This window comes from Dicentrarchus labrax, unplaced genomic scaffold (genome assembly GCF_905237075.1).
Source record: "Dicentrarchus labrax unplaced genomic scaffold, dlabrax2021, whole genome shotgun sequence".
Lineage (NCBI taxonomy): Eukaryota > Metazoa > Chordata > Actinopteri > Moronidae > Dicentrarchus > Dicentrarchus labrax.
Genome location: NW_026136723.1, coordinates 14526351 through 14540812, shown reverse-complemented (window position 1 = coordinate 14540812; position 14462 = coordinate 14526351). Strand labels below are relative to the sequence as shown.

Here is a 14462-nt window from a genome sequence, read left to right as displayed (position 1 = left end):
CAATAGGCGCATTGGAGGGGAAAAATATAACCACTATGCAAATTTCAGGTCACTCACTTAGTACACTGCAAAGCATGGAGAGCTCACTGATAACTGAAATATTCTTATTCTTCCATTAATGAAAATGCTGCATTGTGAGCACCCTTGTCTGTGTGAGTGAGTTCATGCATCTGACTGTACAGTTCCTGACCAGCTATCCTTGTGAAACAAAAATTGTGAGAGATATGTGGGTCGCAGATTGTCTCAACACTTGATAAAACTAGTGGACTTTCACCTGGCTGATTGCAGTGGGGCAGCTGGCAGAGCTCCTCAAATCCTTGGGATTCATCCCTTATATTGTAACTTCTTCGTTTAGTCTTTAGTTCTCTCATTTTTCACATAAGGCACTTTGCTGACTTCATTTTTAAAAGTACTGTACAAGTAATTATTATTATTAGTAATCATGTACAGTGATTTCAGGGAACTTGGTGTAAGAACACAACATGTAAACAGAAAGACTAAAATCTAATGTAACTTTTGAATCCTGAAATCTACAAGGAACACTCGAGCAAATTAGATTCTGCTTTTTGTGTCGTTCATTTGTCTTGTTCCTCTTTTCTTCTTCTCCTGCCTCTTCCATTTATACCGTAGGTCGATACTGTACATGCAGCAGTAGCACTGGCTGTAACTATCTCCTGCTGCCTGTACGCCAGTCAAGGGGCCACTCAGTTGAAGTGTGTTTGACCTCTGTTCACTGCAAACAGCAGATAATAAAAGACAGAGTATGTAGCACTGAAGGTCAAAGCTCATCCATTACACATACTATTGCTGAATGCTGTACATAAAATGTATTTACATTAAATATAACACAATTATGAACTGACACCTTTATTCACTGCACACGCCCATCCCTTTGTGTGGCCCTCCTTTAAAGTGGATCCAACCAGTCATGACAGCCAGAGTGATGCAACATGCTTGTAACTGGAAAGGGTGATTCAGACACACATGACATAAAATGTGTCTGGGGTCACGTAGTAAAAGGTCTGTAAAGATGATGTAAATTTGTGTCCAATGCGGAAAGGTATGCCTGCATTGTATTTTCAGTGAAAAGCAAAACAACACTGATGATGAGTCATTGACAGTGGCTACTGACCTCAGGGGTAAATCTTTACAAACTTTTTGTAAAATGAACCAAGAAGTTAAAAAGTTACTTTCCATTCTAACCTGTGGTGTCCAGATAAATCATTTAAAGAAGTGCATGGCCCAGTTTTGTTTCTTGTTATAAATAGCACTCTCAAAGCAAGCAGTTAGTTAGCTTAGCTTAGCTTAGCACAAATACTGGAAACAGGGGGGAACAGCACCTCTACAGCTCACCAATTAACACAGTATATCTCATTTGTTTAACATGTACAAAAACAAAAGTAAAAGCTAAGCTAGCTGTCTGTAACTTTAAGCTCCCTATACATCTACAAGCTCCTCACATTAACTATTCCTTTAAAAACTAAATGTGTTAAAAATATGCTTCACATGTTTTCTATGTCTGATTTATTCATGCTTAGCTTAACAGACATATCTTGTTCCCTTCACTGATAATGATTTTTGTAAACCACTTTGGCATGTTAGTTTATTTTGTGGGTGTATATCCTAGAAAGAGATCTTTTAGCAGCCAGCACCCAGGTGTTTATGAATTTATGCAGACCTTATCACAACAGACAAATAAACTTTTTTTATTCGGCTGTAAAGTGAATTTACCAGCAGGTTCTGATGTGAAGTTTTCCGCAGCCCGACCTATATTCAATATTGATTATCTCAATAAGGTGCAGCAACTGCTATGATAAGACTGTCCTCTTTTCTCTTGATGTTGATAAGGTTGTTACTGAGTGACTAACCACGTTGGGTAAATGTTACTAATGTATAACAGTCATCATTAAACGGTAAGGCCTTAATAACATTGTTTGTTTGGTCTGTGAGCGCCTGGGGGCAAAGATTAAACTAACTACAAAACGTGATCACACTCCGCAGGTCATTATTGTTGAATGAATTTCTTCTCCTGTCTAATGCAGATGCTGCAATCTGAGAACATATGTAAATCATAATAAAGAAAAGAAATCAGTCTTCTTAATTGTTATCAAAGCTGTTTATCAGACCTGTTGTTTTAATGAAAGCAGCAGTTTAGAGTCACATAACCACACTGACAGTCAGCTGATGATTCTGAGACAAACAAGTCTGTGTAATTATTAAAGGCCTTATCTTAAAAAGACATGAACAACCTTCTGCCTTTCTAAGAAAGGCAAAGACACAAGACTAGTAACAAATTAAAGCCTGGACATTCACAGATTCACACTGTGTAACTGAATAAGAACAAAGTATTATATTATTATTATATACAATGTAGTCAAGTGACAATCTGATATGCACAGTTGCCCTTTGTGCTTATCCAAAACTCAGTAACTCATAATGATAAGAGGGAATAGTTGTCATCTATGCAACTGCATACAAAGCGGAGTGCGATTGTATGAATGACCAGCATGCATCTGACTGAGCGCATTCTGTGTTGCATAAGAAAAAGCAGATAAACAAACAGTGAGTGGACTGGAGCTAATCTTCCCAGAGCTACTGTCCCTGTTCGTCAAGTTCTCCATCGTAGCGCTAATGTCTTTATCACCAGTACCAATTTTAGACACAGTAAACATGTCAAGGCACACTGGGTACTGATGACACACTAGAACAAAGCTGGAGTAGCACTCTCAGAGATTTTCACACAATGCCGTGTGTAAATCTGTACTGCTCTACTATAGCTGGGTACAGGCTTGGCACTTGGTGTTACCCAGGAATCGCTTAAATTAACACCAACATGAACATGTACTTTGGTTACATTAGCAACAAATTAATGCTGCTGTTTAATTGTGCCTGTGACATTTAACACGCTTCCCTTCCACATGTGTGACTTTTTCATGCATGTGGAAATCCTGCCTAATTGCAAAGTTATTCTTCTGCATTTCGACCTGGCAGGAGCAACACATTCCAGCAGCAGGTCAGCCTGCGCTGATAAAGTTGGACCGGTTGCTAAAGTGGAAACTGCACCTAACCAGCCTCTGTTTTGATTCCTGAGGAAAATATGCAAGGTCAGGATGACAGGGTGAGACTGCACCCTCTTAGATTCAGACTTAATTACAGAGAAACACAGTAGAAAATCGAGTGAACAATCAATTCACAGCTTGATTCAGCTCCTATCAAGTTGATTGGAATTATTGGAGCCTAATAGTGAAATATAAATCCCAATCCTGGTCATGGGCATCCTCCTGTATGTATTAAAGGGGCGGTCTGTGATATACAGAGGGAAAACAGTGAAAACAACCCCTGCTGTGTCGCAGATGGGACTCTGTTTTCACTCGTCCTCGACATCAGCAAAATGAGTTGATGTACTGCGGAACAACAGGGTTTATATATAAACATCGGACACAGCTGTTTGGATTATTGGGATGTGGGTGTCCAATGAAATAAATATAAGGGTTGGTACGTTGTGGATGAGGGGAGTGGGGGTATCAGTGGAAATAAGAATGGTAAAGTGGGAATTAGCAGGATTATTACACCTCGCCTTTCATTGTCTGTGAAAAACACAGGGACACATGGACAGTGGAAATATCAACAGAGCATTACTGTAATTATTTAAAAGAATTGTTTAACATTTTAGGAAATATCTTTGGATTTCTTCTCAGGAGTTAGATGAGAAGATTGATACCACTCTCCTGAGAGAGTATACCAATGTTCTCATATAATTTATTAAAGCAAATTAGGGTCTTTAACAAAATGTTGAACTATTACTTTAAAAGGTATCTGAGGGGTGTTACAGAGGGCAGGTAGGGCTTTGGAATGACAGTCTTGCATGACTGCGTGTGTGGGAAGGATGATTTGACTGACCTGCATGTCCTTAAAGTTACAGACTCATGCGCGGCCAAGGAAAACTTACAGCTGATTAACTCAGTGAAGGCTCAAACTTACTGCACTGCTGGAAGGAGTGAATACTGTAACACAATGTTTAATGATTGACAGTTTGTTTTGGTAAAATTTGGACACATAATTGGAGCACTGTGATACTACTTCACTGTCAGAGCTGTTAATAATTAGTAAAGAATTAGTTGGTGACCCAAATAGCCCAGCTGTTAATTATTCCTTATTAACCATATATAAATAAACAGCCCACTCTTTAAAAGTTGGTAATATTACACACAATATCACAGCTGTAAATCAAAGGTCACTTTTACGCTGTCTGAAGACAAAACATGTATCAGTTATAAAAAAGTATTATCAGTGTATTTCTACTGAGATACCCTTGTGATAGGCCTGCTGCTGTTTTTCATTTTCATGCATCAAAGTAATAACAAAAAGATGTTTTTCTTGATGGGACAATGTGTTGATACAGAAAAAATCTTGAAGGTTTCTTGAAACAGTTTAGGTCAACTCGCAAAACCCTTTACAAAGCACTTTCAAAGTTATCACTAAGGGCTTATTGATTGTGTGTAATGCTGCCTTCAGGGGTTGTTGTAAATATAGCTTCTGTCATAAATTCAAGTAGGAAAAGGGCAGTGGGAGAGGAAATAGTCAGTTGTTTTATTTAAGAAAAAGTAACAATACTACTCAGTTAAAATACACCATCCTGCATTCAAGATGTTTAAGTCCATTATTAGCTAAATGTACCTAAAGTATCAAAAGTAAAAGCACCCAGTTCAGTAAAATGGCCAGTGGGAGTGTTTTATTATTATTATTATTATTATTATTATTATTATTATTATTATTATTACAACAGAGTCATTATTGTAGCAGTTTACTGTTATAGTTTGTGGTGGTGAAATTAATCTTAATTTATTTGATAATGTATATACTTTTGCATATTTTGATTAAGGACAATGCATCCTATGTTTTGTGTGTAAAATCTTTGTAAAGTAACTAGAAACTATAGTTGTCAGAAAACAGAGTCCATTTCCCGGAAAGTATAACATAGTAGGCCTATGAAATGAAAATCCACTTTGATTAACTTCCAGTTACTTTTTTTTTTTTTTTTTAACAACAACTATTCTTTCATTTCTACTAAGTTAGTGCAGCTCAAAGTAACTTCATGTAGCTTTCAAAATAACAACAATCCCAACGACAACAGGGCTGAATGTGTGATATGACGTTTTTACGCGCAGCACTTGAACGCAGCACAGCCCCGCAGGCTGTATGAACAGGCTGTAATGATACAGTAGTTTCAGGATGGCTGCAGCAGCTGTGGGCGGGGCCGGGACGAGGAGGACGAGCGCGACGTGACTGCCCCGATTGTTGTTTGTTGTGAGCGGATGTCAACGTGGTGCTTGTTTATCCTCTTACGTCCGAGTGCCACACCTTTAGGACAACTCCGGGTCGGGACATTACGGCATTAGGACAGGGAGTTCCGTGAGATGATGTGCTGGACTTAAAGTCTTCAAAGTCTACTGTACCTTTAAGAAAAAATCAACACAACATACCTGTAGTAGTTTACTCCCTTAGGCAGGTTTCACATTAAACTTCATGGTAGTTGCTATTTCTCAAGGTGTTACTTAACTGGTTTACTAAATTTTATGTTACCTTTTAGTTTAACTCCACATTTTAGAGGGAAACATTCTACTTTTTACATTTATCAGGCAGCTATAGTTGCTACAGTTACTTTACAAGATTTTATACACAAGTGAGCCACTTAAAAAATATGCTGCATTTTTACAAAAACATAACACCCACAAACATAATACCCTAATGAAAACATAGTAATTATTCATATTGTTTTCTATTTCTGCCAGTAGAGCCTCCTAAATGTAACACACGGGACATAACAATAAAATAACACTGAGCACTTTTGATACTTTATGTGCATTTTGGTGATAAAACCATTTTTTCTTGTAATTGAGTATCTTTATTTTGTGGATTTTGTTACTTTTACTTGACAAAAGGATTTGAATACGTCTTCCACCCCTGGGTATTACTGCAATATATTCCCAAAAGTGTATGATGTTGCTTTTATTGTACAGTGAGCCAAATGGTTAAATTGTAGTATTATTATTTTTTGTTTGCTATTATAGTACGAAGCATAACACCTTAAGTTAAAATGACAACAAGATATTTTTTTCATTAATCTTGGGACTCCACTGTCAAATGGGAGGAAAAGGAAGTCTGTGGGCTAATAGTGTGTTTGTCCTCAGTGCATCAGGCTCCCACGGTGTCTCCTGGCCTACATGTAAACAAGATGCAGAGCAACTGTCTAGGATTAGCCTGAAACATGCACGTACACACACACACACACACACACACACACACACACACACACACACACACACGCTCATACAATGGGTCATGGTGAGAAGCGCGGGCCAAAGACAATCAGGCAATTTCTAGTGGAACGGAAACCTTACCACTTTACTAACAAATAATTAAAACAACAATGTCAGAACATTTAAATTGTCACTGTGCATGTGATGGTGTTACTGACCCAGAGCTCAATTTGATCTGTTCTTATTTGAAAGGAGAGGAGATGCATATTTTGGTTCAGGGGTTAGGAAGACTGTGTGGTTGGGAAGAAGACCTATTTACAACAAGAGTAACATAAAAACATGTATACATAGAGACACATGGTAAGGTCAGCAGTGCTCAGCGGCCCTGTCTGACTGCCAGGCTCTGCTCTCTGAGAGCCTGGCAGATCTCTGTCAGGGGAGGAAGGGAGGGGGGAAAAAAATGGAGGGCAGGAGGGCTGCATCACAATCTAGGTCGTCCACCAGTAATCCCACAGGGTGGAAGTATGTCGTGGGCATACGATGCCAAATGCTGAGCTCACCCAACTCCTCTTCTTTGCCCTCTGTCCGGCCAAGTCCTCGTCTCATGACAGAGCTCCCCCAGTGTTCCTTTGACTACAAGACTCACGTGCTCTGACGTTATCTGTGAGAAATTTCTGACCTTGATAAGGGCTGTCAAATAACGGGGATAAAATGAATAAGAATTAACATCTAAACTTGACCTCAGGTCTCTCAATCTACTGAGTTATTTGCTTCATAACTCGTAAGTGCTGAATAAAAAACATTCTCCTCCAGACTGAGGCACACTATATGATTTAAAGCCTATTTACCACCAATTAGCTGTGGCGTCTTCTTGTAAACATTATCTTGTGGTTTGTGGGGGCTTATGACTTAAATCTACTGCATCCAAGCCTCAGACCACCTAACTCTTGCTTTATACCAAATGTTTGATTTCTATAATTGGAAACTGAACAACATAAGTCTGAATGTGCAATCTGGGGTCAGGATTTTAAAAAGGTATTCTACCATGTTCTTGGTTTTAAACATCATGTGTAACCCCCGGCTCTTGCACACCCTTTACAATACACCATACCACTTGTAACCAAACCTGCTTGTCGAGACAAGCTGTAAATTACTACCTGTCTTTCCTGTGTTCCCATGCAGTGACCTAACAGCAAGATGTGGTGATGGAGACAGATACACTCTTATGCTGTTCACATGAATTAAGTAGGTTAGGGTTCAGCAAATGTACCTTGTTACAAGGGAGTGTGCTGGCATGGTGATGTGCTGCAAATAGAACAGCAAACAGATTTCATCTACTACCTATTTGCTTAACTTAACCTTGCCACTGTGGTCAGTAAACTCAAGTATTAGGTCACCCACTAAATATGATGACTGCAGCTTCAGGGAACAAGGTTTAAAGTTCAAATTTAACAATTTAAACAGAAGAATGGTTTTCAGTATTTGGTGCTTGTAATCATGGCATGCACCATTAGATGTTGTGGTTTTCTCTTTACACCTTAAACGTGGCATGACCTAGATTTACAGGTGAGATTAGGATGTTAAAGAGCTATAAATATGCAAATAATTATAGTGTTAAAAGAAAATGTCACATAAATGTTGTATTAAAGTACCAGGATGCAGAAGATCTTTGACAGCTTTAATTGTTCTGACTTTGATACAAGGAGTGTGTTGACAATTGTTGCATTTCAAGCTAAACTTTGAAATACTAGTCTGCCCTCTTATGGTCAGATATTGACCTCAAACACAAAATAAACAGCAAAAAAAAAAAAAAGTACACATCAATAACTTCAGGAGATAAAGACAAGTTAAAGACCAACAAAATTGAGCCACAAATGAAAGAAATGAGACCAGTTGTTGGTCTTGTGGTTTGATTATTTTTTTTTTTATAGAAAAATCTCTGAAGTGTACGCTCCACTCAAAAACATAGAACATACATATAAAAGTGCAATTTGGAAGTAGTAAAAACTATATTTATAAGCGAAAACGGGGAGCATCATGGGTAAATGTAGGTACAGAGTAAGTGATGTAACTGCTCTGTGGGCTGGTGAAATAAGGAGCAGCACTGGCTCTTGTGTAGACGGGGAACAAGGCCTCAGTGCACACATGCATCCTCTTGATGGGCTTAGCAGCTCCATTACTAGTGAGTCCATGGTGTGTGCTGCCCCCTGTTGAGCAGATGGAGGAACTTCCAGCTGGAGCTCGATGGAGGAGAAGCTCCTCAGAGTCCCAGTTGAAGCTCCTCTTTGTCCCGACTCTGTGGAGCTGCTGCTCCACTCGGACCGGCACACCAGACAGAGGAGAAGCTCTGGAGGTCTGAGCAGAGGGACTCTCTCTCTTCAGGAGGGATTCAATGGAGAAAGGACTGCTGAATTTCACCTCACATCTGATCTGAACAGTTCTGCAGGCTGCAGGTTCAGGAGAGTGGACAGCTGAGCAGCGCTCTGATGGGCTGCTTGTGTTCTCTGTTTGCACTTTGGAGGCCAACTCAGGGAAGAGCTGCAGCATTCCTTTGAAGTGACGACGCACCATCTTTGCTGTGATCTGACTGGGGTCCAGTTTCCAGTAGTTTCTCTTACTGTCCAGTGAATCTGGGACCACTGGAATCTGAAAAATACAACACATGGTTTTTAGAGTCAGAGTTTAAGTTGTTCCTTTAATAAAATAATATAATCATTTGAAATATCAACAGGTTGGAATAAAAACTTACCTTGACAAAACATTTGTTGGCTGATAAACAGACTCTGATGTTATTCTCAACGGATTTTCTGTCTTCAGATATTAGTGGTGCCAGCTTGTCCATCAGCTAGAAAACATTAAGTTGAAATTAGAATTTCTATGTGACTGTCTTGCATATGGCAATTTTATTAAGAGATCGTCTTCAGTCTTTCTTACCTGAGTAAAAGTGAGCATCTTGCCTGGAGCATCTTGGAGGACGACAGCGATCTTAGCCAGGTAGGTGGTACTCTTCCTGAACAGACGCTGCTGAGAGCTGCTGGCTGGAACAAAGAAAGGCAGCTGAGCTGCAGACCTCTCCATCTTGTCCTGCATCTTGTTTGCTGGAGAATCAGATGAGTCAAGTCACACACACACACACACAGAGTTGTGTGATCACAACCTCACTGAGTGCAGATGTGGACCTGAGTTGGGCAGCTGTGGATATAAGTCCTGTTGGGACAATAGGACATCAGAGGGTGTGCACTGCAGGTTAATGAGGAGCTTTTGATAAGTAGATGAGCCATTAATGCTGGAGGTGGAGTCAGTGATCACAGTATCCAAAAGTTAATCAGCATCTCTATATGGATGTTCTGCAAGTCTGATCTGCTTCTTTGTTCAGACTTGATATTTAACATGGACATTCAATGTGGGTTTGAGGCTTCATTAAAAGTAAACCATATACTCAAATCAAATTGGCTAAAGAAAGTGTAAAAATTGGGTACAATCAAAGCCAAAATAGATCAACAAACTAATATACAAAAATATATAAAAAGGTATTGTGAACCTTAGAAGCTATAGCTATAATGACATTATATAAGAAATGCTGGTAATTCTAGTAACCTACTTTTTAAAATAATTAACATCAATAATTTGCATCAGTTTTAGACAATTCTAATAACTAATAATCTTTTTTTTTTTTAAATAACACTGGTGAAATATAATCCATCTCAGTCAGACTGAAGTTGTTTCCACATGAAGCAACAGGCAAACTTCAGCTGATTCTCAACAATCTGCAGGTGTGTGTTGTTCCTGCTTCCTCCTGTGATATTGTGGACATTATAACTTCAGTAAATGTTTCACAAACTTAAAACTATAAGGTTTCATCTTACATTGTGTTCAGCATTATTTCTGAAGTGGTGATACAAATAAACAAGGCTGGTCTGATAATACACACACTGACATTCCAATGAGCAATCTAATCACATTCCAGCAGTTAACTCCTCTTGAGTCAAACCTATTGTCCAACATAATGACCAAAGTCATTTACATCAGTGATCCCCATTCAGATGCATCAACACATTACCTGTGCTGAATGCTTTTATGCAAAAACTAGTTTAGAACTTGACTGTGATGGAGGGCTGTGAGTCCGCAAGTTTCCATTTTGACCAAACACGAGACCAGCTGATTTCACTTGTCTTTGATTGAGGTTGTGCTACTCAGCTGCTCTAGGGTCTGTTCCTAGAAGCAGGTTCAGTAAGACATCTGGGTGACATTGCTAAACCTGGATCCAGTTGGTCAGTCAGTGGCACCCAGGGAGGTTATAATACAAATGCTAATTTACAATGTACTGTTCCTGAATTTCAACTAAAACTGTCTCCATAAGAAGACCCAGTGTTCTTCTATTATATAAATATTCATCTCAGAAATTACAACAAAGTGAAGTTAGTCAGCAGCAAAACAACAATCTATTAGAATAAAATAAAACAAGCACAGAGAGGCAAATCATTCTTTGACATTTTAAGAGTCATTTGTTTAGTAATGAAGAGGTAGACAGGTGTTTTCTTAGGACAGTCACATTTTCAATTGAAGTTGCTTCCATAAGATACAGATGCTGAGTTTGATTTTAGAAAAATACTTTTTTTATCAAGGATATATCAATATTGTGTTAATAAATAAAGTGTCTTTCCAACACAAGATTAAACAAAAAACAAAAATATTAAATTCTAAAAGTTTTGTGAAAATGAACATGTTTTTAATTTAAAGACATTTCTTCATGTAGAAATTTAAAAAACACCAACTCATACAATGTAGTTTAAAATGTGTTTACTATGTGTTAGTGGAATACTTCACTCAGTTAAACTAAATGTGACTGAAGACCTGTTACATTCCAGTCAAAACCATTGTGTTTGTTGTAATCACCCAATTGAACGGTTACATTCCAGTGATTGTCACCTCTTTCATTACAGCCTTTGTCTGTGAGAGTGATTTACTGGTTTACACTAGTTTAATCTACTAAATATGTATTATATATTCTTTAAGTCATCTATATACAAACTATTAGAGAAAGTCAAAAGGTTGCTCAATAAATGAATATACCGATAAAACTGCACACCTTGTAGTGATTATTAAAAAGGGCAACATTAGACTGTGTATGTGATCAATATTTCATAAAGAATGCCCCCAAATCTTGCCAGTATGCTCATCCTAACTTTCATCTTAAGAAACAGCTTTTCTCAAGAAGGCCTGTTGCTTTGCGCGTCAACATCGTTTGATATTTAAACGTTTTCTTCTTGGACGGAGAGATTAGATTTTTGGTAGGGCTGCACGATATGGTACAAACATCACATTGTGATTATTTTGACAGATATTGTGATTCACGATTATGTTGCCTCAAAAATTAGATTTTCATCCCTCAAAAAACATGATTAAATCATAATGATGTGAAATGTTTGGGGGTCTGTATCAAACAAACATGTTTTCTTAAATGTGGCGAATAAGATTTGTAGACCAGGGCACCTCTGCAGCACTATAGTACTTCACTAATTCATTTTTGTCACACATTTATTTATTATTTATTGCGATTTTGTTAATATTTCAATTAACTGTGCAGTCCTACTCTCTGGTTAATAAATTCCACTTCAAAAGCTACCTGTATAGAATGAAAGGATGGGAATAAGCAACAACTTAAGAACGAGTACAAAACACTGACTGACTGTGACACTGTAATGGACTGAATCAAAAGAGATTGGCACTTTGATATAGCACAGGTTTGAATATCAGCAACTTTTTATACTTTTATGTTTTCTGTATGAAGAATGTCTTTGAGTTCTTTGAAAAGCACTTTATAAATAAAATATATTATTATATTATACATTATTATTATCTGCAAGACAATTTATGATGGCTGTAATGTGTCAACCCCATTACTTATTGTACCGTAAATGACGTTGGGGAAATTTTTAGTTTTAAAATCAAATAACAAAAACATGAGCACAGGAACATTTCCTCATTTTCCCCCATCCATGCACTAGCACCACACACACACACACACACACACACACACACACACACACACACACACACACACACACACACACACACACTGCTACTGATTGGAGACACACAACTAAACTTAATAGAGAACATAAAAGCATAACAAAGATTGAGAGAAAATACAAAATGGAAGTTTAAATTCAAGATCATTGAATGGTTAATAAGAAAAATCACCTAAATGTTACATACTGTAACACTTCAAACTTAGATTTTACTCTGAATATAATAATAAATTATTAATGGAGGCCTCAAAAAAAAAACTGGACTGAGTGCCTTGAGCATTCAGAGATGCTGATGATCTTTTAGTAATGGACTATTAATGATCACTGACTCCACCTCCAGCATTAATGGCTCATCTACTTATCAAAAGCTCCTCATTAACCTGCAGTGCACACCCTCTGATGTCCTATTGTCCCAACAGGACTTATATTCACAGCTGACCACTTCATGTCCACATCTGCACTCAGTGAGGTTGTGATCACACAGCTCTGTGTGTGTGTGACTTGACTCATCTGATTCTCCAGCAAACAAGATGCAGGAAAAGATGGAGAAGTCTGCAGCTCAGCTGCCTTTCTTTGTTCCAGCCAGCAGCTCTCAGCAGCGTCTGTTCAGGAAGAGTACCACCTACCTGGCTAAGATCGCTGTCGTCCTCCAAGATGCTCCAGGCAAGATGCTCACTTTTACTCAGGTAAGAAAGACTAAAGCCATTTTACAGTGATGTGACTGTTTAAGAAGCACATGTGGTCTTTTTGAAACCTTTAATTTAATTTCAACTTAATGTTTTCTAGCTGATGGACAAGCTGGCACCTCTAATCTCTGAAGACAGAAAATCTGTTGAGAACAACATTAGAGTCTGTTTATCAACCAACAAATGTTTTGTCAAGGTAAGTTTTTATTCCAACCTGTTGATATTTCAAATGATTATATTATTTTATTAAAGGAACAACTTAAACTCTGACTCTAAAAACCATGTGTTGTATTTTTCAGATTCCAGTGGTCCCAGATTCACTGGACAGTAAGAGAAACTACTGGAAACTGGACCCCAGTCAGATCACAGCAAAGATGGTGCGTCGTCACTTCAAAGGAATGCTGCAGCTCTTCCCTGAGTTGGCCTCCAAAGTGCAAACAGAGAACACAAGCAGCCCATCAGAGCGCTGCTCAGCTGTCCACTCTCCTGAACCTGCAGCCTGCAGAACTGTTCAGATCAGATGTGAGGTGAAATTCAGCAGTCCTTTCTCCATTGAATCCCTCCTGAAGAGAGAGAGTCCCTCTGCTCAGACCTCCAGAGCTTCTCCTCTGTCTGGTGTGCCGGTCCGAGTGGAGCATCAGTTCCACAGAGTTGGGACAAAGAGGAGCTTCAACTGGGACTCTGAGGAGCTTCTCCTCCATCGAGCTCCAGCTGGAAGTTCCTCCATCTGCTCAACAGGGGGCAGCACACACCATGGACTCACTAGTAATGGAGCTGCTAAGCCCACCAAGAGGATGCATGTGTGCACTGAGGCCTCGTTCCCCGTCTACACAAGAGCCAGTGCTGCTCCTTATTTCACCAGCCCACACAGCAGTTACATCACTTACTCTGTACCCACACTTACCCATGATGCTTTCCGTTTCTGGCTGTGATGTGTTTACATAGCTGACATTTCGTAAGCACTTTTCAATAAAATGAAAAAACAAATGATTGTTGTGTTTTTTTCACTGAGAGGGAAAAATAACAAACCCAATCTTCACTGATGGAAAAAGTATGTGATGCAAATGAACCCAGAACTGAATACCAGACGAAATAAGTGTGAAATATATTTAACAATGCAGACAACACTTCAGTTTTAGTAAATATTACAGTGAAGTTCTGTTAGAGAAATAACATCTTCTTGACACAAGGAAAAAAATGGCAGTAGGTCATTATCACTCTATCACTATATATTTGCACAATTTAAAAAGTTAAATCAACAACAATGTCGATTGTGAAAAAAATATTTTATATTACGTTTATCATAACTCAATAATAATCTCTAAAAATGTCTGTTGTTGAATTTCTATTAATGACAATAAGCAAACACCACTAAGTTAAGCATTATTAAAAGCCCTTATATGTGTTAAAAACTGCACTTTCATTTATTTTCTTTTGTTCGGGAGGCCAAAGCAAGCATTTCAGATTAACTCAGACAAACCTGG

At 38.4% G+C, this 14462-nt stretch overlaps 2 protein-coding genes across 2 annotated transcripts; one reads left to right on the top strand and one right to left on the bottom strand.

Moving 5' to 3' along the window:
* Nucleotides 1-5227: 5227 nt before the first annotated feature.
* LOC127358297 (forkhead box C1-A-like) lies at nt 5228-10413 on the bottom strand. The gene is made up of 5 exons (XM_051391278.1): nt 10321-10413; nt 9195-9358; nt 9010-9105; nt 8366-8906; nt 5228-5361 (listed from the first exon to the last, which is right to left on the bottom strand). The coding sequence occupies exons 2-5, from the start codon at nt 9348-9350 to the stop codon at nt 5228-5230; spliced, it is 927 nt and encodes a 308-aa protein (XP_051247238.1). The 5' UTR covers nt 9351-9358; nt 10321-10413.
* A 2349-nt stretch (nt 10414-12762) lies between these two features.
* Nucleotides 12763-13953, top strand: LOC127357709 (forkhead box C1-A-like). The gene is made up of 3 exons (XM_051390070.1): nt 12763-12978; nt 13079-13174; nt 13278-13953. Exons 1-3 carry the CDS (start codon nt 12823-12825, stop codon nt 13908-13910), a joined length of 885 nt encoding a protein of 294 aa, XP_051246030.1. The 5' UTR covers nt 12763-12822; the 3' UTR covers nt 13911-13953.
* Nucleotides 13954-14462: the final 509 nt, after the last annotated feature.